A 26240-nucleotide genomic window follows, 5' to 3' on the forward strand; every position below is an offset into this window, starting at 1 on the left:
AATTCATGTATAACTTTTGACTCCCCCAAAGCTTAGCCTCCTGTTGACTGGAATCCTTACTGAAATAGTCAACACGTATTTTATATGTTGTATGTATTGTATGCTGTATTCTTACAATAAGCTGGAGAAAAAATGTTATTAAGAAAACATAAAGAAGAGAAAATACATTTATGGTGCTATATTTATTGGAAATATTTGCATATAAATAGCCTCACATAGTTGAAATCTGTGTTGTTCAAGAGTCAACTGTCATTTAAAAATGGGTCCATAGTAGAGGATGTGGAGAAAGGGGAACCCTCTTACACTGTTAGTGGGAATGCAAGTTGGTGCAGCCACTTTGGAGAACAGTGTGGAGATTCCTCAAGAAATTAAAAATAGAGCTTCCCTATGACCCTGCAATTGCACTGCTGGGTATTTACCCCAAAGATACAGATGTAGTGAAAAGAGCCATCTGCACCCCAATGTTTATAGCAGCAATGGCCACGGTCGCCAAACTGTGGAAAGAACCAAGATGCCCTTCAATGGACGAATGGATAAGGAAGATGTGGTCCATATACACGATGGAGTATTATGCCTCCATCAGAAAGGATGAATACCCAACTTTTGTGGCAACATGGACGGGACTGGAGGAGATTATGCTGAGCGAAATAAGTCAAGCAGAGAGAGTCAAGTATCATATGGTCTCACTTATTTGTGGAGCATAACAAATAACATGGAGGACGTGGGGAGATGGAGAGGAGAAGGGAGTTGAGGGAAACTGGAAGGGGAGATGAACCATGAGAGACTATGGACTCTGAAAAACAACCAGAGGGTTTTGAAGGGGCGGGGGGTGGGAGGTTGGGGAACCAGGTGGTGGGTAATAGGGAGGGCACGTAAAAAAAATGGGTCCGTAGTGCCCCCAACTTTTCGGAAAAAGGCAGTCTCAACACAGGCTTTAACAAATCCCTGTACATTGAGTTCCAACAAATACAAGTTGAAAAACCACAGACTACCCAAGGAATTAGGCCTCCATCATTATATGTGCCAACGCCTTTATGTAATTTTCACAGAGATCTTTGAGGTGTATGTATTATTTCCAGTGTTTTTTGAGATGAGGAAGCAGAGGCTTAGGTTACTTTATTTGCCCAAGGTTAGACTACTTAGTAAGTGGTAGAGGTAGGATTTCATAAACACATGGCTCCAAGTTTCAGAGTCCAAAGACTTAGATACCACACACTACCTGCCTTTCAGGAGCTAGACTCAGCAGAAAGAGCAGACAGAAGAATGCGTTATGTAAAGTATTCAGTTAATCTATTATATTTAAAGCAGGAAAAGGGGATGTCATTGAAAATCATCAAAAATTAAGAGGCTATAAAAATGATAAAAATTGGGAAAGATAAAACATTAGTAGCAAATACAGATTCATCTGCTCAGAATATCAAGGACAATCATCTACAAAAAGAAAAAAATGATTCTCTTCAACATTGTTTTGGAAACCTTTGACAGTTTAGTAAAACCGTAAAAGGGTTGGTCGGGGGAGCTACAAAGATTTAAATGAAAGAAATGAAACCCATTTTTTATATAATTGCCTATTTTTTTAAATGGACTTACAAAAAATTATTAGAAGTAATGAATTTGTAAGATTGCTAGAGGGACACCTGGGTGGCTCAGTGGGCTAAGCTGCTGCCTTCGGCTCAGATCATGATCCCAGGGTCCTGGGAATTGAGCCCCGCATCGAGCTCCCTGTTCAGTGGGAAGCCTGCTTCTCTGCCTGCCTACCGCTCCCCCTCCCTGTGAGTGCTTGCTCTGACAAATAAATAAAATCTTTATTTAAAAAAAAAAAAAAAAGGACCAGACACAAGACTATATTCTGTAGGAGGCTGTAGAATAGGAAAAGCTTCATCTGTGGTGATAAAAATCAGAACAGTAGTTGTCTGGGGAGAGGACTGACCAGGAATGGGCCTGTGGGAGCTTTCTGGGATGACAGAGATGTTCTGTCTTGATAAGTGTGTGGGTTATACAGGTACATGCCTTGGCCAAACAGAATGAATTCTGCACTTAAGATCAGTGGGGGCACCTGGGTGGCTCAGTGGTTAGGCTGCTGCCTTCGGCTCGGGTCATGATCTCGGGGTCCTGGGATCGAGCCCTGCATCGGGCTCTCTGCTCAGCAGGGAGCCTGCTTCCTTCCCCTCTCTCTGCCTGCCTCTCTGCCTACTTGTGATCTCTCTCTGTCAAATAAATAAAAAAAAAAAAAAAAAAAAAAAAAAAAGATCAGTGTATTTCGGTGTCTATAGGTGACCAGGGAGGATTACTGAGGTGCATTTACCATTTAAAGAATGTGAACTTCTTTTCTAACACTGGTTTTTAATGCTTATATTTAGAGAAGCTGCTCGAGAATGTCGCAGAAAGAAGAAAGAATATGTGAAATGCCTGGAAAATCGAGTCGCGGTCTTGGAAAATCAAAACAAAACTCTAATAGAAGAGTTAAAAACTTTGAAGGATCTTTATTCCCATAAAAGTGTTTGATTAAGAAAGAAAATATTTTTGCAGACTTGCTTAAAAATTAGATGGATTTCTTTTCTTTTTAGTGGAGTTTATAAATTTAAAAGGTCAAAAATGAAGCTTTTTATTTAGGCTTTTGCAACTCAAAGATAAATATCTTATGGAAGAGATGTGGTGACGGAAGATAAAATGGAAAATGACCTCAAGGAAGTTACTGGCACAACTGGAAACTCTACAAATTAAACCTACTCAACAAGCAGGAAATGAACTTTCACCAGTTTGAATTTTCTAAATACCAAGAATCCAGAAATGGCAGATAAGATGAAATCTGGTAAACTGATTTTTAAAATAAATCCCTGTAGGTTTGCCTTTCTTTTTTCTTAAATTTTACCTTTTCAATTGTGTGTGCGTGTGTGTATCTGTTTTATTTCTGCCAATAAATTCTAAATTACAAATAGAAAAGCTAATACAGAACTAAATATATAAATTATGTGTTCTGATTATGTATACTTGTTCTATTGTCAAATCTTTTTAAGTGGGTTTTTTAAAGTTTGTTTTTTGGACTTGAGAGGGGTTTTGAGACTTGGTTGGGTTAACTATTTTTGAGGCTTTGTCCTAAAAGGCATCTAAGGTACATGAATGGAGTGTGGTGATTTTGTAACTTTTTTTTTTATCAGATTGGAAAGTGAACTTCTGTTTAAAAGTTTGATACTTTTAAATAGCTTGTTTTTTTTTGGTTACTCTGGGAATGGAGATTTTCTACAAATATATAATAAATTGTTTTTTGATTCTGTATTCTGTATGCAGTTGAATATACATTACTTATTCTGTTGTGCTTTAATAGAATGGAATGTTTACAGGCCCTTAAGATGATATTAGAGTATTTTTAAAAAACCTTCTGAAGATGCATACCAAAGTTTTCCAAGAGGATTTTATAACCAGTTTAAGGTTTATCAGATTCTAAAATAGTATGGTTATTAAGGCAATTTTATGTTAGAGTCTATTTTGTAATGTAGTGAATGGTACATTTCTAAGAAAAGTGACTGCCGATATATTTTTATAGCTAATCTTTATAAATTCTAAAGTTGAGTTTTTAATGATTATTTTAAATGTTTATATAGTTTAGTAAAAAAAGATATTTTGCATCTCAAAGTATCATTTTTATATTATGAAAAGTTTCCAGATTGGCTAATATTTGAATTGCAAGTTTTGTACGCAGTTTTATCCAAAGCTCAAGAATGCCCATCAGTACACCAGTGTTTAACCTCTGTATTCCAGTTTGTATACACTTTGAAATTGTACTGCAAAACTATTGTGTGCTTCTTATACAATATGTATCATATTGTTGCCTGTGAAATTAAAGGATATTTGATAAAATTAAGTTTGCTGAATGTAAAATACATTGCTTGATATGTGAACAACAAGCTTCCGGATAGCCATTCTGTTAATTATAGTAACTATAGTACCTTTCTAGTTTTAAAATGAGAATAAATTTAAAATTCTGGTCCACACAACTTGTTTTAAGAGAGGGTATCTTTATATATTTGATTCAGTCAGAACCAGTTCTAAAAGTAGCTAAATTTTTTGTTATGTAAGTGTTTATTAGGACATGGTTAACGAGCCTATTATGTAGAAACCTTAATTGACAAATTTGTGCAATCTTAATGAAAAATTTCATTAATAGTATTTTAAAAATTGGGACTCTGTTGATTTGGCAGCAGTTTGTGAAAAAAAGAGTTTGACCCCCCGTGGGATTACTTATATCACTTACTGTTTGGTATAAAGCCAAGAGGAGATCTGGGCTCAATGTGTTGTAGCAAGAGAATTTTAAAAGATAATATAGGGTAGATGTAATGCTTGGCTGTCCCAGGGATTGTTTAGCTCTTAATGCCTTAATAGCTGGACATCATAACTATTTATAAACTTAACACTGTTTGCAGACTTTGGGTGTAGGGCCTTGCTCTCACTAAATCAAGTTACCTAGGCTAGCAATGTGTAACAAGCATACCGATGATTCCATAAATGCGTGCCAAATTATCTTTCAAGATGTTTTTCTAACTTGAATCCAATGAGGGGCTTATGAAGTTTTGAAAGTGATTACAGTCCAAACCTAAATTAGACTCCATAAGTTCAATAGACAAGTTATTTCCTTAGTTCAATTTACTGTTTTGCATAAATTTATTATCAGTTTATTTATATATTGATGGAAATAATTACTGCCCATGAACAAAGCTTGAGTATATAAGTTGTCGCTTTAATTTTATTAGGCAGAGCTTGAGTGGCATGTATTAGAGCTTTGGAAATCTTACTGCAGTTAACCCTTGAACAATGCAGGGGTTGGGGCATGGACCCCCATGCAGTCAGAAATCCACACACAACTTTTAACTCCCCAAAAACTCCTACGAACCTGCTGTTGACCGGAAGCTTTACCAGTAACCGTCAATTAACACATATTTTGCATGTTCCATGTATTATAAACTGTGTTCTCAAAATAAAGCTAGAGAAAATAAAATATTAAAATCACAAGGAAAATACATTTCTAGTACTGTATCGGAAAAAAAAAAATCCATGTTGAAATGGACCTGCACGATTCAAACCTGTGTTGCTCAAGGGTCAGCTGTATATTTGTTCATTCAGTTATTATATTGAAGTTACTGGTTAAATGTGTTTTTCTCCAATGAAATACATGGACATAGGAATGACAAAAAGTCATTAGTCATAAGTACTTATGGCTTATAATTATATAGGTGTAATGGCAGTTCAAATTCTCAGAAAAGATGCTGTAAAAATGATATAAAATCAGTGAAATTGGACTAGACTTGATTTAAAGGGAAAGTCACAGAGTAAAACAATAATGTCAAAGTATATGAAAAATCTAGTTATATTACTTTGTTATACAAAGTGGGTTTTTATTTTTAATAAATACTGCTTGTTTTTACTGTAAAACAAAGTAAAGGAATGCTTATATTAAGGTTGTAGAGTTCAGAAGCCTGTGCTAGGGAGTTTGGCAAGAATCTTTCCAAGGACAGTTATTTGGAGGAGGTTTAGTCCAGTTAACTTTTTTTTTTTTAAAGAGACATTCTGGTAACTCTATTCCCTAGTGTAAGTTTCTTTATAGCAAACATTAGGCATTAGAGATTGAGTCTTTAGTAACCAGGGATCTGGGACTTAGTAGTATCTAACTATTCAATCCTAGTAGTGTTGAGGCACCTGGCTGGCTCAGTTGGTAGAGTATACAGCTCTTGATGTCGGGGCTGTGAATTCAAGCCCTATGTTGGGTTAGAGCTTGAAATTTTTTTTTTTAGAGCTTAACTTGAAAGATAAATAAAAGGGCACTAATTCCATTAAAAAAGTAAAATAAGGGCGCCTGGGTGGCTCAGTGGTTTAAGCCGCTGCCTTCGGCTCAGGTCATGATCTCAGGGTCCTGGGATCGAGTCCCACATCGGGCTCTCTGCTTGGCAGGGAGCCCGCTTCCCTCTCACTCTCTCTGCCTGCCTCTCTGTCTACTTATGATCTCTCTCTGTCAAATAAATAAATAAAATCTTTAAAAAAAAAAAAAAAAAGTAAAATAATAGACTCTCCTCCCTACTAGACCCTAGAGGGGAGGCTCTCTCTTGCTTTCCCATATCCCCACAGTCCCAAGCAGTGCTTATCTGGGTCATAGGGCTGCACCATAATGTTTAAATGAAAAAAGGTCTGGGGTTTTAACTCCCGAAGGCATAGAGAAGTTTGATACTTTGCCCAAATCACACAGTAAATAACAAAATTAGGCTTCAGAGCTAGGTGTGATCAACTCCAAAAGTCTGTGGTCTTAACCTTCATTATGTACCTTCTGATCTGTGTTGAAGTGTCTGAAAAGCTTTGTTCCATTTTAATCTTGACCCATTAGCAAAGATTTTTAAAGTTCTGTTTAAATGTATCCACTAGATGGCAGCCTTCATTTTAAAATCACGAAAGTTTTACAAACTTTGAAAACCATATAAAAAACACAAGTGGGGCGCCTGGGTGGCTCAGTGGGTTAAAGCCTCTGCCTTTGGCTCAGGTCATGATCCAGGGTCCTGGGGTCCCAGAGCCCCACATTGGGCTCTCTGCCTCACAGGGAGCCTGCTTCCTCCTCTCTCTCTGCCTGCCTCTCTGCCTAGTTGTGATTTCTGTCAAAAAAAAAAAAAAACAAAACACAAGTTTAACATATCAAATCCTTGTATACCCATCATTCAGAATAGCAAATGTTAACATTCTATTATCTTTATTTCCGATTGTTTTCTGATCCCTAGTCCAATTTCTCTTCCTAAAGGAGACCATTACTGTGAGTTTAGTGTGGATCCAGCCCTTTTTTAAAAGATTTTTTTTTTTAAGTAATCTCTATACCCAGCATGGGGTTGGGACTTAAAACCCCAAGATCAAGAGTCACATTGTCTACCCACTGAGCCAGCCAGGTGCCCCCAAGTTTGTGTTTTTATATTAACTATGTGAATCCATAAATAACAGATTCAATGATAATTGTCTTTTTCAGAAGTCCATAAATGGTATCTTAATAATGTGCCATTCTCTAAATAAAAGGTCAAGAAGACCATACAAGACTTGGGATTTTATCTATGGCAACAATACTTTGTTTTGGGGAAAATAAATGAACATCAAAGCTTTTCATTTTCCATGGACAATAATTAGATATTTAATATCACAGCTGGAAAAAAATGCTTCCTTTCCCGCTAAACATTTTTTAATTCCTGAAGCATTCTGCAAATAACACTTCGGTTAGGTTTACAAAAAATTAAGCAAAAATGGACTTAGAGCAATGAATTTCAAAAAGGAAAATGAAAAGACCACATTACTACTTTGCCCACTACTCATTATCTTCATAAGTAATCAAATGCAATTTCTATGAATTAACAATACAGAAGGGTTAAAAGGAAAGACATGAAAAAATTTATACCAAACACTAGACAAAGGAAAGCACTGGCATAGCTATGTTTATATTGAGCAAAATAGACTTTTTAAAAATATTTGAGAGAGAGTGAACCAAGTGGGAGAGGCAGAGGGAGAGGGAGAGAGAATCTAAGACTCCAGGCTGAGCGCCTGGAGCTCAACACAGGGCTTGATCTCCCAACCCTAAGATCATGACTTGAGCCTAAACCAAGAGTAGGAAGCTTAACCGACTGCACCACCCAGGCACCCCAACAAAATAGACTTTAAAGAAAACATTACTTGGGGACAAGACCGTAACTCTAAAATGACAGAAGATTCAATTCATCTGGAAGATAAAGCATCTAAACTTGAATGCTCATAATAATTCTGGCTCAGGATGTGAAGCAAAATGCAAATACAATGAGAAAGAAAAAGGAACAATCTTACTAGGTTTTAACATCTCTCTCTCATGATCAATGCAAAAACCAGGAAAACGATCAGTAAAGACATCGATTTGAAAAAGTAAAAAACTTGACCTAATATATTGAACTTCATCAGCTGTAAACCACCGTTGATTGTCAGGCATCCTATTATTTTAAGTACAGGTAAGAAAGACCCTGAGATTCAGACCTGAGCTGAAATCAAGAGTTGGAGACTTAACCGACGGAGTCACCCAGGCACCCCTTAAATACCAGGAAGAAGGGAAAACCACCGCTCATAAAAGTATGACAGGCCAGTGATGGCCAGATGCATACTGATTTCAGAGATACGTAGACTATAAACCTAGAAGTCATTCTTTTCAAACACATAAGAGTGTTTATAAAAAGAACCAGATACTGGGCAGTAAGTCTCAACAAATTCTTCAAAGGAATGGTTTCATATTACCATGTTCCATTGATCTAGATGTGTCTATCTTCTCACCAAAACCACAGTCTTGATTACTGTAGCTTTATAGTAAGTCCTGAAATCAAGTAGTAGGAATTCTTATTAAGTCTTCTTTTTTGTTTTGGGGGTTTTTTCCCCATTAAAATTGTTCTGGCTGTTCTAGTTCTCTTGCCTTTCTATATAAATGCTACAACTGGGGGCGCCTAGGCGGCTCAGTGGGTTAAAGCCTCTGCCTTCGGTTCGGGTCATGGTCCCGGGGTCCTGGGATCGAGCCCTGAGTTGGGCTCTCTGCCTGCCTCTCTGCCTACTTGTGATCTCTGTCTGTCAAATAAATAAAATCTTTAAAATAAATAAATAAATAAATACAACAACTTGCCTATACCCCCCCCTCTCTATATATATAAAATCCTGCTGGATTTTTATTGGGTTGCATTAAACCTAGATATAGATCAACTGGGGAAAAACTGACATCTTAACAATACTTAGGCTCCTAATCCAGAAACACAACATACCTCCTTTATTTAGATCTTTTAAAATTTTTTTCCTCAGATGTTTTCTCTTGTTCTTTTTCTTTCTGGCATAGAGACCATGCGTATATTTTCTTAGATTTATACCTAATTATTACTTTTTTTTCCCTTATAGCTATTTATAGCCCTGGGAGTGGGGCAGGGGAGTTTAATGTCCATAATGTCATCCGTGAATAGACAAAATTGTATATCTTTAAAACCTGTATGCTTTTAATTTATCCTGCTTTATTTTACTTTCTAAGATTTCTAGCACAATGCTAAATAGGATTGGTAAGAATGGACTTACTTCATCTTAATTTCTGTCAGTGTTAAGGGGGAAACCACTCAGTTTTAACATTAAGTATAATATTAGCTGTAGAATTTTTGCTTTGTTTTGTCTATAGAAGCCACTTCTCATGTTAGGGGAGTTTCGTTCTGTTCCTAGTTCATGATATATATATATATATTTTTTTTATCAAGGACAGATGTTGAATTTTATCAAATGCTTTTTCTACACCCATTGATATTGAGTAGCTTTTATTAGTTTGTGTACATGACAGGTTTTATTAATTGATTTGCTAATATTGAACCAGTCTTGCATTCTCAGGAGAACTACCACTTGGTCATGATGTATAATCTTTTTTATTAATTCTGGACTTGATCCACTAATGTTTATTGAAGATTTTTGTGTTCTGTTCATGAGGGATATTGGTCTGCACTATTGTGTTCTTGTAATGTCTTTTGTGGGTGTCTGGGTAATGCTGTATTTATTTAATGAGTTGCTATTAAAGAATTATAATTATTTTAAGTATGATAATGGTGTTGCAATTATGTTTTATTTTTATTTTTATTTTTTTAAAGATTATTTATTTATTTGACAGAGAGAGAGAGAACAAGTAGGCAGAGAGGCAGGCAGAGAGAGAGCACGAGAGAAGGAAGCAGGCTCCCCACTGAACAGACAGCCCTATCTGGGGCTCAATCCCAGGACCCTGAGATCATGACCTGAGCCAAAGGCAGAGGCTTAACCCACTGAGCCATCCAGGAGCCCCTGCAATTATGTTTTAAAATAACTTATTTTAAAATTACATAATTTTTGGATTTACTTCAAAATAATTTTGGTGGTGGGGGAAAGTAGATAGGGATATACATGTATCAAGATTGGCCATGAAATGACAATTTTCATGGAGTTTATTCTTCCGTCTTTGTATATATGTGATTTTTCCATACCAAAAGTTTAGAAACTAATAATGGTGCTGGAATAGTAATAAATGGTGCTGGAAGTACTGGTTATTCACATAGGAAAAATGGAAATTGAATTCCTATCAAATACCATACACAAAAATCAATTCTGGGTGAATGGAAGATTTAAATACGAGAGATAAAACCTATAAAAACCTTTAGAAGGTAATGTAATGAATACCTTTAAGACCTCAACTTAGGGAAGGATTTCTTAAGTGGATCACAAAAAGTACATCCTAAACAAGTCACAAAAAAAGTTCAAAACACAGGGAAACACTATTAGATTCAGTTAGAAGTACACAGAAGAGAAAAATAATAAAATTAAAACAGAAATCTATGAAATTGAAAACAGGAAATCAATGGAGAAAAACAACAAAACAAAAAGCTAGTTCCCTGAAAAGATCAATACAATTGATAAGCCTCTAAACAGGTTAAGAAAAAAAATGAGACAAAAATTGATATTAAAATTGGAAGAGGGAACATCCATCATTACTGATCCTACAGACACTGAAAGAATAAAGAATGGTCTGAACAACTCTGCCAACAGATGGGGTAACCAGATGAAATAGACCAACTTACTAGAAGACACAATCTAAACTCACATGAACAGAAATAGACAATCTGAATAGAATCTATATTTATTAAAGAAATTAAAATCAATAATGAATTTCTTCCAAAGGAAAAAGCACTAGATCCAAATGGATTCACTGGTAAATTCTACCAAACACTTAAGGAATGATACTTACACTAATTAAATTACACCAATTCTCCGCAATCTCTTTCAGAAAATATAAACAGAAGAAATGTTTCCTAACTCATTTGATGAGGTTAACATTACCCTAAAACCAAAACCAGACAAAGATATTATAAGAAAACTATGGACCAATGTTTTTCATGGACAAATGCAGACGTTCTCAATATATTAGCAAATCAAATCCAACAGTGTATAAAAAGAATTGTATACCATGACCAAGTGGCATTTATCCCAGGTATGCAAGGCTGGTTCAGTATTTTATTTTACTTTATTCATTTATTTTCGAGAGAGGGAGGGAGGTTGAGGGGAGGGGCAGAGGGAGAAGGAGAGACAGAATCCTATGCAGGCTCCAATTCTGGTGTGGAGCCTGGTTTAGGGCTCCATCTCCCCACCCTGAGATCATGACCTGAGCTGAAATCAAGAGTCAAATGCTTAACAGACTGAGCCACCCAGGTGCCCCTTGTTCAACATTTTAAAATCAACCCATCACAACAGGTTAAAGAAGAAAAATCACATAACAATAGATGCAGAAAAAGCGTATGAAAAAATTCAACACCCATTCATGATTAAAACAACAACAACAACAACAAACCTCTCAGTAAACAAGGACTAGAGGGGAACTTCCTCAGTTTGATAAATATTGACCAAAAAACCTACAACTACCCTCATAGTTACTAGGGAGAAACCCAAAGCCTTCCCACTGAAGTCAGGAACAAGGCAAGTTCTCACCACTGCTTTTCAATGTCATACTGTTAGGTCCTAGCTAATGAAATAAGAAAAGGAAACAAAAGGTACACAGATTAGGGAGGAAGAAATAAAATTGTCTTTATTCGCAGATGACATGATCATCTATGCAGAAAATCTAGAAGATTCGATAAAGAAACTCCTGGAACTAATGGCTGATTATAGCAGAGCTACAGGATACTAGGTTAATATACAAAAGTCAGTTGCTTTCATATATGCCAACAATGAACAAATGGAATTTGAAATTTAAAATACAGTAATAATTACATTAGCCACCCCCCAAATGAAATATTTAGGTATAAATCTAGCAAAAATATGTACAAGAGCTATATGAGGAAAACTACAAAACTCTGATAAAACAAATCAAAGAACTAAATAAATGGTGAAGTATGCCATGTTAATGGGCAGAAAGATAATATTGTCGAGACAGTATTTCTTCTTAACTTGGTCTACAGACTTGGTACAAACTTAATCAAAATCCCCAGAAGTTCTTTTATGGGTATCAACAAGCTGATTCTGAAGGATCCTTTTTGCCCTTGCTTGTTCTCTCTCTCTCTCATAAATAAGTGAAATCTTAAAAAAAAAAAAAACGAAAAACCACCCAGAACAGACTATACACTATTGAAGGAGAAGAATAATGTTGGAGGACTAATGGTACCTGACTTCAAGACACACTATAAAGCCTTAGGAATCAAGACAGGCTGATACTGGCAAAAGAACAGATCAGCAGAAAAGAACAGAGGGCACAGAAATAGACCCACATGAACATAGTTAACTGATCTTCAAGAAGGGAGCAAAGGCAATAATATGGAGCAGAGAGTCTTTTCAAGAAATGGTGCTGGAACACTCAGACATCCATGTGAGAAAAAGAATCTAGACCCAGACTTTATAGCCTTCATAAAAATTAACTCAAAATGGATCACACACATAAATGTAAAACACAAAAGTGTACAAGTGGGAAAAAAAATTATGGAAGTCTTAGAACACAGGAAAATAACATACATGACCTTAGATGAACACCAAAGGTATGAGCCATGAAAGAAAGAATTTATAAATAGGACTTCATTAAACACTTCTGCCCTGTGAAAGACAACTTGAAGACAACGAGAAGACAAACCACAGACCCAGAGAAAATACAGTTGACCCTTGAACAACATGGATTTGAACTGAGTGGATACATTATACATTGATCTCTTTTAGTAAATATATTGGAGTATTTTTTAGAGGGTTTTTGTTGTTGTTGTTGTTGTTGTTTTATGAGAGAGAATCTTAAGCAGGCTTCACACCCAGCACAGAGCTCCATGCAGGGCTCAATCTCACAACCCTGAGATCATGACCTGAGCCAAAACCAAGAGTCGGACATTTAACCAACTGAGCCACCCAGGTGCCCCTTTTGGAAGATTTATCTAACTTGAAAAGAGGAAGGGGCGCCTGGGTGGCTCAGTGGGTGAAGCCTCTGCTTTTGGCTCAGGTCATGATCTCAGGGTCCTGGGATTGAGCCCCGAATCCAGCTCTCTGCTCAGCAGGGAGCCTGCTTTCCCCACTCTCTCTGCCTGCCTTTCTACCTACTCTTGATCCCTGTCTGTCAAATAAATAAAATCTTAAAAAAAAAAAAGGAAGAAAGAAAGAAAGAACAGAGGTGCAGATGAACCACTTAGCCTAGAAATAACAAAAAAAAATTTAAGAAAAAGGTATGTCTTAAATGCATAAAAATGTTTGTAGACAGTCGTCTATTCTACCATTATTACCATAAAATATCACAACTCTATATAAAAAGTTAAAATGTATCAAAACTTCTGGCTTGCGCGCACACAGTCTGTCCTTGTGCCACTCAGCCAAGAAATGTAAACAAAGCTGCAACATTAAATCCCGACTGCAGGTTAACCGCTGTATACTGTATATCCATATATCCCTTGTATCCGGCACTACTGTAAATTTTGTAGCCACCTCCTGTTGCTATTGCAGTGAGCGCAAATGTGGCAAGGATCCACATCCACATCCAGCATGTGATGCTAATCACACCATCGCCCCAACCCTATGAGCAGCTCATCTCTTCTGTAAACTGGGTATCAGAGTAGAAAGTGATCTCTCCTGGTTCTTAGTATTTTTCGCCATATTTAGGGCAGTACTCTAAGCCATTTGCAGGACACCATGGGATCTGCACAAATGCCATGAGTCACGCTGGCAGTGCTCCCAAGAAGCAGAGAAAAGTCGTGACATGACATGAAAACATTTAATTGCTTGATAGGTAGCAGAGGTTGCGGTCTGTGGCTGTGATGCCCCTTTTCAAGATAAATGAACCAGTGTAAGGAGCACTGAATTTCATGAAGCCATCGCTGTGCTACAGCGGCAGGCACAGGAACCCTTGCACTTTTTGTGAAATACCTTTCCATCTTGTATTGAAAGTGCAGCTTTTATGGGGGCGCAGGATTGCTGTAAGAAAGGCACACCCAGGGGCGCCTGGGTGGCTCAGTGGGTTAAAGCCACTGCCTTCTGCTCAGGTCATGATCCCAGCCCCGCATTGGCTCTCTGCTCAGTGGGGAGCACCCTTCCCCCTCTCTCTCTGCCTGCCTCTCTGCCTATTTGTGATCTCTCTCTGATAAATAAATTACATCTTAAGAAAAAGAAAGGCACACCCACAGGCTCCAATAGGATGTGAGAAAAATAAAAATCATTATATGACAATTTTAAGCAAAGGAGATGAGGCTCTAAAGCTGGAGAATTTAATGCCAGCAAAAGAAGGTGTTATAATTTTAAAGGGGTTTGGCTTAAAGAAAAGTCAAGATAACAGGAGACGCAGTGTAAGAGGCTGCAAGATGAGTTTCAAGATGCCATTAAAAAAAAAAAAACTAGGGGCACCTGGGTGGCTCAGTGGGTTAATCCTCTGCCTTCAGCTCGGGTCATGATCTCGGGGTCCTGGGATGAGCCCTGCATCTGGCTCTCTGCTTGGCAGGGAGCCTGCTCCCTCCCCGCCGCCCCCCCCCCCCCCCCCCCCCCCCGCCTACTTGTGATCTCTCTCTCTCTGTCAAATCAAATAAAATAAAATCTTAAAAAAAATGACTGAGGAGAAAGGATAGCTGCCTGAACAGGTTTTTCATGTAGCTTAAAGCTCCCTATTCTGGGTTGGGGGGGGTAATGTCACAAAGGGTATTTATTGGTAAGGAAGAGAAGGGAGCACCAGGATTCGAGGCAGGAAGAACAGGCTAGCTTTACTTTCTCATGCAAATGCAGTCAGATTTGCGATCAGGACCACCCTTATCTATAAAGCAATGAACCCCCAGGCTTAAAGGGAAAAGCACACCATTGCCATCTTGGTTGTACAACAAAAAGGCCTGGACAAGAACTGGATTTTCTGGATTGATTGTGTCCCTAAAGTCAGGAAGTACCGTGCCAGTGAGAAATTGCCTTTTAAAGCTCTTTCGATAATGAACAACGCCGCTGACCACCCAGAACCCCATGAGTTCAACGCCCAAGACATCAAAGTGGTCTACTTGCCCCCAAAACACAATGACTCTGATTCAGCCTCTAGATCAGGGGAGAAGAAACTTTAAGTATCATTTCGTGTGGTACTCTAGGGAGAAGATGGTCAGCGCTATGGAAGAGAACCCTGAGAACATCACGAAGGATCTAGAAGGATCACACCTTGGAAGAGGCCATCATTGTCACAGAAAAAGTCATGAAAGCCATAAAGCCCGAAACAAACGATTCCTGCGGGGGAGAACCGTGTCCAGATGTTGGACGCTGGATTCACAACAGAGCCGATCAAATCATGAAGAATATGGATCTGGCGAGAAAGGCGGGTGGGGAAGGGTATCAGGAGATGAACTCTGGAGTAATTCAAGGGCTAACAGGCACCACGCCAGAGGAATTAGCAGCAGAGGCCTTGGCGGAGGTGAGTGCTTCGGCGCGCGGCCGGCAGAGAGAAGATGCAGCAAACCGAAGCCAGAGAACCGGACAGAAGGGCTCCCCTGAGTCACGGCTGCTTCCGCCATCGGGTACGCCGGGGACCCTTCCAAGAGACGGGCCCGAAGCTAAAGCAAACGGCGGAAGAAGGATCCTTCTTGCAAATAACTCAAATGTCCATCACCAATAGATTCCAAAGTACATAAATACATTGTGTCCTTTTCGCAGTATGTATATGGTGAAGTAAATTAATTACAGCTATAAATAACCACATGGATGAACATCAAGAACCTAATACTGAATGAAACAGAGCTAGCTGCAAGAGAAAGCTCACTGTATGATTTGACTTATGTAAAGTTCAGAAACATGCAAAATTAGACAATATATTGCATAGAGCAGAGCTATCCAATGGGACTCTCTGAAATGATACAAATATTCTATAACTTTGTTGTCCAGTATGGTAACCACCAGACATATGTGGCTATGAAGCACTTGAGATATGGCTAACATGACTGGGGAACTGAATATTTTATTTTATTTATATTTAAACTAATTGTCGGGGCACCTCGGTGGCTCAGTCGGCTGAGCATCTGCCTTTGACTCGGGTCATGGCCCCACGGTTCTGGGACTGGGCCCCGATTTAGGCTCCCTGCTCAGTGGGGAGCCTGCTTCTTCCTCTGCCTGCTGCTCCCCCTGCTTGCAAGCTCTCCCTCTCTCTCAAATAAATATATGTAAATAAATAAACAAACTTAATTGTCACCTGTGGCTAGTGGCTACCATACTATACTCTCAGGTTTATAAAAAGAATCAATGGAATAATGAATACAAAATTTAGAATACTGGTTACATCTGAAGGAAAGAGAAAGGGAGAGAATCAGGGAGGGGTATACAGGGGATTTCAAGAGTAACATCAATTTTTTTTTTCTTAAGTGAGTATTATTCTATTGTCATTCTTTAAACTGTACATACACTGGGGCAACCCCCTAGGGTTTCTTCCCTCCTTGGGAGCTTTGTACTATCACTTTGCTGTCGCTCAACAGACCTTGCTTTGCTGCCCACCAAAAATAAACCAACTGTGCACATACCGTACTGTATTCTTTGACATGGTTTAAAATTCAGGAAAACCAAAGTAGTGAATGAGGTGGTGGGTACGTGGATATGCACATTGTTGTTAATATTTAAAGTCTGCATAATAAAATACTTTCATTAAAAAGATTTCTAGGACTAACTCAGATGTGCCCCAAGTGGAGTGCAACTCCAGACCTTGTCAGCCCTGACACCTGCCCCCCACACACCCAGCCAATCCCAGGTCCCAAACCCCAGCATGGAGTCTGCTGAAGATTCTCTCTCCTTGGGACGCCTGGGTGGCTCAGTAGGTTAAATGTCTGCCTTCAGCTCAGGTCATGATCCCAGGGTGTTGAAATTGAGTCCTGTGTCGGGCTTCCTGCTGAGCAGGGAGCTTGCTTCTCTCTCTGCCTGTACTCAATCTCTCTCTCTCTCTCTCTCTGTGACAAATAAAATTAAAAAGAGAAAGAAAGAGTCTCTCTCCTTCTGCCCCTCCCCCATCTTCCCTCTCTCCCTCTCTCTCTCTCTCTCTCAAAAATAAAATGTTGAACCAGGCTTGCATATCTGGGATAAATGGCACTTGGTCATGGTGTATGATTCTTTTTATACACTGCTGGATTTGATTTGCTAATATATTGAGAACATCTGCATTTGTTCATGAGAAACATTGGTCCATAGTTTTTTTTTGTTTGTTTGTTTGTTTTAAAGATTTTATTTATTTATTTGACAGAGAGAGATCACAAGTAGGCAGAGACGCAGGCAGAGAGAGAGGAGGAAGCAGGCTCCCTGCGGAGCAGAGAGCCCGATGTGGGGCTCGATCCCAGGACCTTGAGATCATGACCTGAGCCGAAGGCAGCGGCTTAATCCACTGAGCCACCCAGGCGCCCCGGTCCATAGTTTTCTTATATCTTTGTCTGGTTTTGGTTTAGGGTAATGCTAGCCTCATAAAATGAGTTAGGAACTTAGCTCACAGTTTCTGTGGGGGAGAGAATCTTTAGTGGGGTGCCTCTGGCTTAAGGTCTCTCATGAGGTTGAAATTACGGTGTTAGCCACAACTGTGGTCTTATCTGAAGGTTTGACCCAGGGGGAACCTGCTTCCCATCCCACTCATGCAGTGTGCTATGTGACTGGGTTCTTCTTGGGCATAAGAGAGAGGACTCTGTCCCTCACTGGCTACTGCTACAGGCTGCTCCACAGAGCAACTCACAAGAAGGCAGCCAGCTTCCCTCCGAGTGAGAAAGGTAGGGAGACCATCAAGAACAAGATCGAGCCCCACATCAGGCTCTCTGCTCCGCAGGGAGCCTGCTTCCTCCTCTCTCTCTGCCTGCCTCTCTGCCTAGTTGTGATTTCTCTCTGTCAAATAAATAAAATATTTAAAAAAAAAAAAAAAAAAAAAAAAGAACAAGTCACAGTCTTTTTGTAACCTAATCTTGGAAGCGATAGCCCATCACCTCTGCCAGTTTCCATTTGCTAGAAACATGTCACTAAATCCAGCTAACACTAATGGCGGCGGGGAGCGGAGGTTTAATGAGGGTGTGAATACCAGAAGAGGGCTAATTGGAGGTAATTTGGAAGGCTGCCTATCCCTCCAGACAACATTGGTCTGCTGATAGGAGTGACCCCGCCAAGAAAGGAGGTGACAATATAGGAGAGAAGAGTGAAGATCTAGAAAATGCAGAGGAAACCCAGGCACAGGACCTGTACCTGTTGCAGTTCCTGGTCCACTGCATTTTCCAGCGTCTTTTCATGATTTGGCTACATGAACCTGTCTTTGATCAGACTATGTCAAAGAAACCTGTCATTTGACTTTTCACAGCCATAGCCGATCTGATCACATCCCCCTACAGAGAAACACACCCCAACTGTGTTTCTTCCCTTTCAAGTACCACCTTCCACTGAAATATCTGGGAAACAGGAAATCTTCCATGGGTCAGTCCAAGCTATACCTTGTTTCCTCCAATATCGCCTACCCCTCAACCACTGATTCCCGCGCAGCCCTGTCCTGATCTCTTCCCTTTCCCACGTGTTACCACCTGTAAGCCCCAACTAATAGCCACCTTTGATTTAATGCTGCTAACCAGGAGGACCTCAGGGAGATAATATGAGCAAGGCAGCTGTCCTGTTGCTGACCCCTACTTTAATTCCCCATCATGTGACCAACCGCCTAGACTACTACAGCCCACGCTGTTCCCTTGTTACTGAAGGTGTGGCGTTAACAGAAGCAACCTTCAGCACAGCTCAAGATAGCAACGATAACACAATTTAAAACCAAACATAAGGGGCTCCTGGGTGGCTCAGTTGATTAAGACTCTGCCTTCCGCTCAGGTCATGATCTCAGGTTCCTGGGATCGAGCCCCGCATGGTTCCTACCTGCCTCTTTGCCTACTTGTGATCTCTGTCAAATAAATAAGGAAAATCTTAAAAACAAAAACAAAACCAAAACAAAACAAAAACCCAAACATTAGATATCACTGTTGTTAGTGTCAACCTAACCCTGTGGAACTCTCATAGATGTCATTTTTAGCTCAGGCTTGGTTTTCTGCCATGCTGTTGCGCTGCCTGCTTCTTTCCTCCCTCTTCCCCAGCCTCCTCTGCACACTGAAAAAATTCTCTTCAATTACACTGAGCAATAAATGCCCTTACCCCTAAGGAGGAAGCAAGTTCCAGGCTTACTCCTGCATAGCTAAAAACCATATTAAATGACTCTGTGAAAGGGAAGAAGGGCCAAACATGTTGATTCTGGACTCAGAACAGAATCAAATCAAATACAAAACCAGGAAGAAGCCTTTAACTTAATTTTTTCTCTTACATACCCCGGTGGAAAATTTTGAGGCATGGCTTCTCTCTTTTGTCTCTACAATAGCAAACAGTAAAAACTATAGTAAAGTCATACATACGCACTACATTATTATTACTGTGAAGGTTAATTTTATGTATCAACTTGACTAAAGTATGCCCAGATAGCTGGTGAAATACTATTTCTGGGTGTGTCTGTGAGAGTGTTTCTGAAAGAGTTTAGCATTAAATCCACAGATGGGGGGAAAGGTGTACATTTGCATCATTCAGTACAATCCACTGAGGGCCCAAATAGAACAAAAAGGCAGAGGACGGGTAAACTCTTCCTTTCACGTTAACGTGGGGCTGGTCTTCACTACATCTCCTTCCTCCTCTTGATCTTTCCCCTCAATCTAGGCCACTCATACCCCCCACCTTTGGGCACCCTTCCCAGACTGTCAGCCCACACCAATCCCTTGTGTCTGAATCTGTATTTGGTTTCGGTGTCTCCACTTACTTCTTTGTTCCCCAGGTGATTTTCTCTGCTGGCCAAGTTATATTGTTCTCTGGGTTAGAGGGCCAGGTCTCTCTCTCTCTCTCTCTCTCTCTTTAGAGGAGGGGTTGGGGCAGAGAATGAGGGAGAGAGAGAATCTTAAGCAGGCTCTACTCCCAGCCCAGGGCCCAACTCGGGGCTCTGTCTCACGACCCTGAGATCAAGGCCTGTGCAGAAAATGGGTTGGCTGCTTAACTGACTGAGCCACCCAGGTGCCCCAGGAGGGCCAGGCCTTAGCAGCCCTCCTGTGATGTGATGTCTCGGCACGCGTGCACAGTGTGAGGCTGATGCCTGCTTGTTCAGTGGTTCAGTTAACTGGAGCCACTTATCCGTGTCCTCTCCCCACGGTTTAGAACGTCAGAGGGCATCTCAGGGTTTCTGAGAGGGGCCAGGAATAATCTCTCTCTCAGGCTAGGGACTAAAGGGGGAGAGAGGGGAGAAAGAGAGCGGGCGAGAGAGTGGGAGAGCCAGAGTGCACGCGGTTACCATCAGTCAGCTTCTTTTTTTTTTTTTTTTTTAAAGATTTTATTTATTTGACAGAGAGAGATCACAAGTAGGCAGAGAAGTAGGCAGAGAGAGTGAGAAGGAAGCAGGCTCCCTGCCAAGCAGAGAGCCCGATGCGGGACTCGATCCCAGGATCCCGAGATCATGACCTGAGCGGAAGGCAGCGGCCCAAACCACTGAGCCACCCAGGCGCCCCCATCAGTCAGCTTCTGTCCTTAACATTGCAGGTCCTTCCATTTGATTTTATCGGCTCACCCTGAGGTGACGGGTTGAAGACAAGCTACTATGGAACAATAAGAAAACAGATCTCTGTCACAGAATCTGGGTTCCTTGGTGTCTGTCTCATACCAGATCCCAACCCTGCACTTCGTCTTCTGCTTTCTGTCTCCCCTCCCCAGCCTACCTGCCTCCGTGTAGCTGCCCTTACTTCTGGAAGCCTTCCGGGCCCGGCAAGTCTGAGCTAGCAGGACCCAGTTGTTCTCCACTCCCCTCCCAGCACAAAAGCCCAGCTGTATGGCACAAGCCAGTGGGCCCATTAATGAGCAGTCAGCCGCAGGCGGGACACAGGCTCCTCCCTTGCATCTGTCCAAGGAGTGGAAGCCAACTCAGATACCACCCAAACGACTGAGGCGTCCCTGCAACGGCACCAGCCTCCCAGGCCTCCTGCCCCCACGCCCCTGGCTTCCCGCGCGGGCTTGGCCCTCCCACCCCGCGCGCCAGCCTGCCCGCCTGCGCTGCTGTCTCCTAGGCCTCGAGCTCGCGGCCCACGCAGGCAGCCCAGGCCTGCCGCCATCTTGCCCACCAGGAGTTCCCAAATGGGGCTGGGGCTCCTGAGCGCCGCGCTGCTGCTCGTGGGGAGCGCTCTCCCCGACTCCGGACTCCACTCACTCCCCGAAAGGACTGGGCGCAGCTCCTGGCGGGAGCAGGCCGGTGCCCCTGGGTGGCGGGAGGCCGCGCGAGAGGGGCGGAAGGCGCTCCAGGCCCCAAAGGAAGCGGGGGCCGCAGAGGGCAGTATCCGTTCATTACCCTCTTTGAACAGCCTCCCGTGTGTGCTGCCCACTGCTGAACTCGGCTCCCTCCTTTCCTGCAGGCCCAACTGCCCTTAAAATGTACAGACCCACGCAGTCTGGTTAATTATGACAGTGTCGTAGTCATCGTAGCAAAAATGCCACACGCGTGTAGAGTGCTGCTGCTTATGCTCAAAACATTCCGAGGTTTGTCATTCCCAGTTTAAAGGTTAGAAATTCAGAGGAATTCAGAGTTGAAAAGGCTGGTAGGTGACCCTGTCCTACTACACTTGAGAAAAACTCACCCAGCAAGTCAAATAGCAAATAGTATAAGTATCGTCGTTGCTTCACCACTCCCAGGCTCTTTAATTGCCATTTTGTCCCAGAAACAACGTGATACCTGGTCAGAGAAACTTATCTCCTTTTTAGATTTTGGGGGAATAGAGTTTTAACGAACTGTGTTGATTTAATGCCTTTCAATTTGTAGTGATCATTTAAGGCATATTTGTCTTAACTCTCCTTCAAGATTTTTTTCCCCAAAATATGGGCATGCCTTGGGTATCCAGATTGCTTTATCCGTTTTTTTTTTTTTTTTAATTTTTATTTATTTATTTGACAGAGAGAGAGATCACAAGTAGGCAGAGAGGCAGGCAGAGAGAGAGGAGGAAGCAGGCTCCCTGCGGAGCAGAGAGCCTGATGCGGGGCTCGATCCCAGGACCCTGAGATCATGACCTGAGCCGAAGGCAGCGGCCTAATCCACTGAGCCACCCAGGCGCCCCTCCGTTGTTTTTTTTTTTAATAGGAATCTAAAAGATTCTGTTAGTATGTTAAGATTAGGAAAACATATCATCAGATGTTCAGTACAAATAATATATGATTTTTATTTTTAGATTGTGGGACAGCACCGCTTGCAGATGTATTGGAAGGGTCCCGGATAGTAGGGGGCACAGCAGCTCAAACTGGCGCGTGGCCATGGGTAGTTAGCCTGCAGATTCAATCAGGCAAAATTCTTGCTCATATATGTGGGGGAAGCTTAGTGAAAAGTAAGTGGGTCCTCACAGCTGCCCACTGCACTCAGGATACTAGGTATGTATTCGGAGCACAACTCCTCTATTTTATTCTCTTGGGGGATACTTTGTAGTAGTAGAGGACCATTTGATTTCAGCCATGTTCTCTTAAGCTGTGTGTTTACAAGTAGCCATAATGCTTTACACTAGCACACTGTTTGTTGAAATGAATCCTATAAATCAGAGGTTTATGCTTTCTGTAAAATAGTAAAAATGTTAAGGACTCTGTCACGACGACTCAGCCCTGCCACTATGGGACCAAAGTGGCCACAGACAATACAACTGAATAAGTATGCTGTGAGCCAATACAACTTTATTAATGAACACTGAAATTTGAACAAAATAGTATATATTTTTTTGTTTTCCAGCCATTTAAGAGTATAAAAAACATTTTTTTTTTCCTTCATGGACTATTAAAAAATAGGAGACAGTCAGATTTGGCCTATGGGAATTTGTCAGACTGTGCTTTAAATAATAACAATTGTCTTTAGCTTTTAAAATTATTATATGGTAACCATGTGTTTTTCTTTCTCACCATTGCATCATATTTTGTGTTTTTTTTAAGATTTTATTTATTTGAGATAGCGCACGCATGCGCCCATGAATGGGGGAGGAGCAGAGGGAGAGGCAGGCAGACTCCCCGCTGAGCAGGGAGCTGAACACAGGGCTTGATCCCAGGATCCCAAGATCCCAAGATCATGACCTGAGCTGAAGGCAGCCACTTTAACTGACAGCCACCAGGCACCCTGGTATACTACATTTTTCAAACATACATTTCAGTTCCATAAACTTACCTTCTGAGGAATAGAGGTAGAAAAATAATAAGACACTAAGTTATAAATTAAGAGTACGGAAAGAGAGCTAGAAGAAAAATTTCAGAGGTTGGAATCGATTCTGTTCTTTCAGGGATATTTTACAATGCTTGTACAGCATGCTACTTTTTTTTATTTTTTTAGGTGGAGTCCATACCCAACATGGGGCTTGAACTCATGACCCCAAGATCAAGAGTCCTATGCTCCACTGACTGAGCTAGCCAGGCACCCTCAAAACACTATCTCTAAGATTTTTTTTTATTTATTTGAGAGAAAGCAGAGGTAGAAGCAGGCTGCCCACTGAGCAAGGAGCCCAGTGTGGGACTTGATACTGGGACCCTGGGATCATGACCTGAGCCAAAGTTAGATGCTTAATTGATTGAGCCTCCCAGACATCCCAGATTTAGGCATTCTCATGTACCTTGCTCATGGCTCGAGAGCAACAATATCAAGGATCAACTCCAGGTTTGCCAGAATGAAACCCCCACACATAACCGTAACTATCCCATATGGCTCTCTATTTGAGTCATCTCTTGTGATGATGGATTGCTACCTTGGGAAGAATATAATTTCATTTTCAAACAGCTTTAATTCTTAGGAAGCTTTTCTTATGTTGAAGTAAGTGTCTTGGTTTTTTGTTTTTTGTTTTTAATCTGCTTTCTGAAGCCATATATATTTAACCCAATTCCTCCTGCAAGCATTTGAAGATATCGTCATATTCCACTTAACATTTCTCAAGACTAAATCTTATGTTTTCACTCCTTTATTCAACATTGACTGAATGTATGTTATATGCTAGGGACTGGTCTAGCTGCTGAGGCAATAGACATTACTGAGGCATATTCTCTACTTTTCAGAGGACTAACTTTGCTACATTCTGTTCCAGTCCCCCTCATTTCCTAAACCTTGCACCATCAACTATCCCTTTTTCCTTCTTAGAACAAGCATTTATCAAAGACTTGCTCTGAGATTAGGTACTAAGGATGTTACATATAATTCTGTGTTTAAAAAAAAAAGGGGGGGAGCCTGGGGGAGCCCAGTCAGTTAAGTGTCTGCCTTGGGCTCAGGTCATGATTCCAGGGTCCTGGGATCAAGTCCCGCGTCAGGCTCCCTGCTCAGCAGTGAGTCTGTTTCTCCCTCTCCTTCTGTCCCTCCACCTGCTTGTACTCGCTCTCAAATAAAATAAAATCTTAAAAAAAAAAAAGCCCTCCCAGTAACTCTCTGAGATAGCTATTATCACCTCTGTTTCACACTTGAGGAATCCAGAGATGAGGGAGATGTGGTAATTGGCCACGATCACACTGGTTAAATAACAGCCCCCCTGACCCAAAGCCAGTTCTTCAACCTGTGCTGTGGCATTATACCTCACTGTCTCTCGTACTTTTCAGTCTTCTCCCCGGTTTCTTCCCTACAACCCTCAAGCATGCAGGAGGTATAGCTCAGTGGTAGAGCACTTGACTGCAACCCTCAAGCATGTTTACGTCACTCCATCATTATTTAAAAACCCAAGCAACCTATTGATGAACCCTACCGTTTTTTTCTTTTCTATTTGCGAGACTCCTTTTTGCTTCATCTGCACTGACTTCTAAAATGCCAATTGCGGTCTTATTTCTGTGCTCCGAACACACTATTAGAGATCCCCCTCCATGCCAAATCCAATGACCTCTTCTCAGTCCCCATCCTATTTAATCTTCATAATGTGGCAAAGCTGACCACTGTTTTCCTAAAAACTATCTCTTCTCTTGATTTCTAAGTCCCTTCTAATTTTCTCCTTTTCCTTGATGAGTCTTTGTCATCATCTAAATGGCAACATTTCCACTCTTATCCTCTTGCCTTATCTGTACGCTCTTCTAGAGATGTCACGTCTACTTCTGTTTCAGCAATCACCATGTGCTGGAAACTCCAAGTCTTTCCAGCTGACTCATATTTCCAGCTCCCTACTATAGATGTTTTTACTAGAGTCACTATCTCAGTAAGTTGGAAAATGAATAAAATCTCTCTTCCAATCCTGTTCCTTCTCTATTCTTTCAGATAACGGCATCAACAACAGCTCTGTGACCCAAGGAATTTGCTTTCTCTACGCAGTATCTCTTAAATTTGTTTCTTCTGTTTCCCAGTGTTCCACACGGATTAGAAAAAAATTACACTTACACTATGACACTTACACTACTACTATCATAACTGTCCTAATGAGTGTGAAGTGGTATCTCCCTGTGGTTGATTTGCAATTCTCTAATGACTAATGATGTTAAACATCTTTCCATGTGCGTATCGGCTATTTGTATATCTTCTCCAAAGAAATATCTATTTGGGGCGCCTGGGTGGCTCAGTGGGTTAAGCCTCTGCCATCGGCTCAGGTCATGATCTCAGGGTCCTGGGATCGAGCCCCGCATCGGGCTCTCTACTCAGCAGGGAGCCTGCTTCCCCCCTGCCCCCCACCTGCCTCTCTGCCTACTTGTGATCTCTCAAATAAATAAAATCTTAAAAAAAAAAAAAAGTTAAAAAAAGGAAGTATCTATTTAAATCCTTTGCCCATTTTTAATTGGAATTTTTGTTGAGATGTAGGAGTGCTTTTTATATTCTTCATATCAATCCCTTATCAAATATATAATCTGAAAAAATTTTCTCTCATTCTGTGGGTTGTCTTTTCAGTCTCTTAGAAAATGTCCTTTGACACACAAAGTTTTTACTTTTGAAGAAGTTCCATTCATTTATTTGATTTTTTTGGGTTACCTCTGTTTTTGGTGTTATATCTAAGAAATCATTGCTAAATCCAATATCATGAAGGTTTTCTCCAGTGGTTTCTTTTTTTTTTTTAAGATTTTATTTATTTTTTGTCAGAGAGAGAGAGAGAGAGCACAAGCAGGGAGAGTGGCAAGTAGAGGGAGAAGCAGGATGCCCGCTGAGCAAGGACCTCCCCCCACACTGAGTCAAAGGCAGATATTTAACCAACTGAGCCACTGAGGAGTCCCTTGTTTTACTTTTATATTTAGGCCTTTATCTATTTTGAGTTAATTTTTGCATATGGTATAAGGTCAGT

The 26240-nt window shown here is 40.8% G+C and overlaps 2 protein-coding genes across 7 annotated transcripts in view; both read left to right on the forward strand.

Moving 5' to 3' along the window:
* Window positions 1-3858, forward strand: part of ATF1 (activating transcription factor 1) — an 80727-nt gene extending 76869 nt beyond the window's left edge. For all 6 annotated transcript variants that reach the window (XM_046012533.1, XM_046012532.1, XM_046012537.1 and 3 more), the window contains one exon: window positions 2361-3858. In XM_046012533.1, coding sequence (XP_045868489.1) covers window positions 2361-2505 — 145 coding nt within the window. In that variant the 3' untranslated portion in view covers window positions 2506-3858. The remainder of the gene's footprint in view (window positions 1-2360) is intronic.
* An 11332-nt stretch (window positions 3859-15190) lies between these two features.
* Window positions 15191-26240, forward strand: part of TMPRSS12 (transmembrane serine protease 12) — a 30939-nt gene continuing 19889 nt past the window's right edge. The window contains exons 1-3 of the mRNA XM_046011824.1: window positions 15191-15509; window positions 20861-21322; window positions 22212-22407. Coding sequence (XP_045867780.1) covers window positions 15191-15509; window positions 20861-21322; window positions 22212-22407 — 977 coding nt within the window. The remainder of the gene's footprint in view (window positions 15510-20860; window positions 21323-22211; window positions 22408-26240) is intronic.

The sequence above is a fragment of the Meles meles genome, chromosome 7, assembly GCF_922984935.1.
Source record: "Meles meles chromosome 7, mMelMel3.1 paternal haplotype, whole genome shotgun sequence".
In the NCBI taxonomy this organism is placed as follows: Eukaryota; Metazoa; Chordata; class Mammalia; order Carnivora; family Mustelidae; genus Meles; species Meles meles.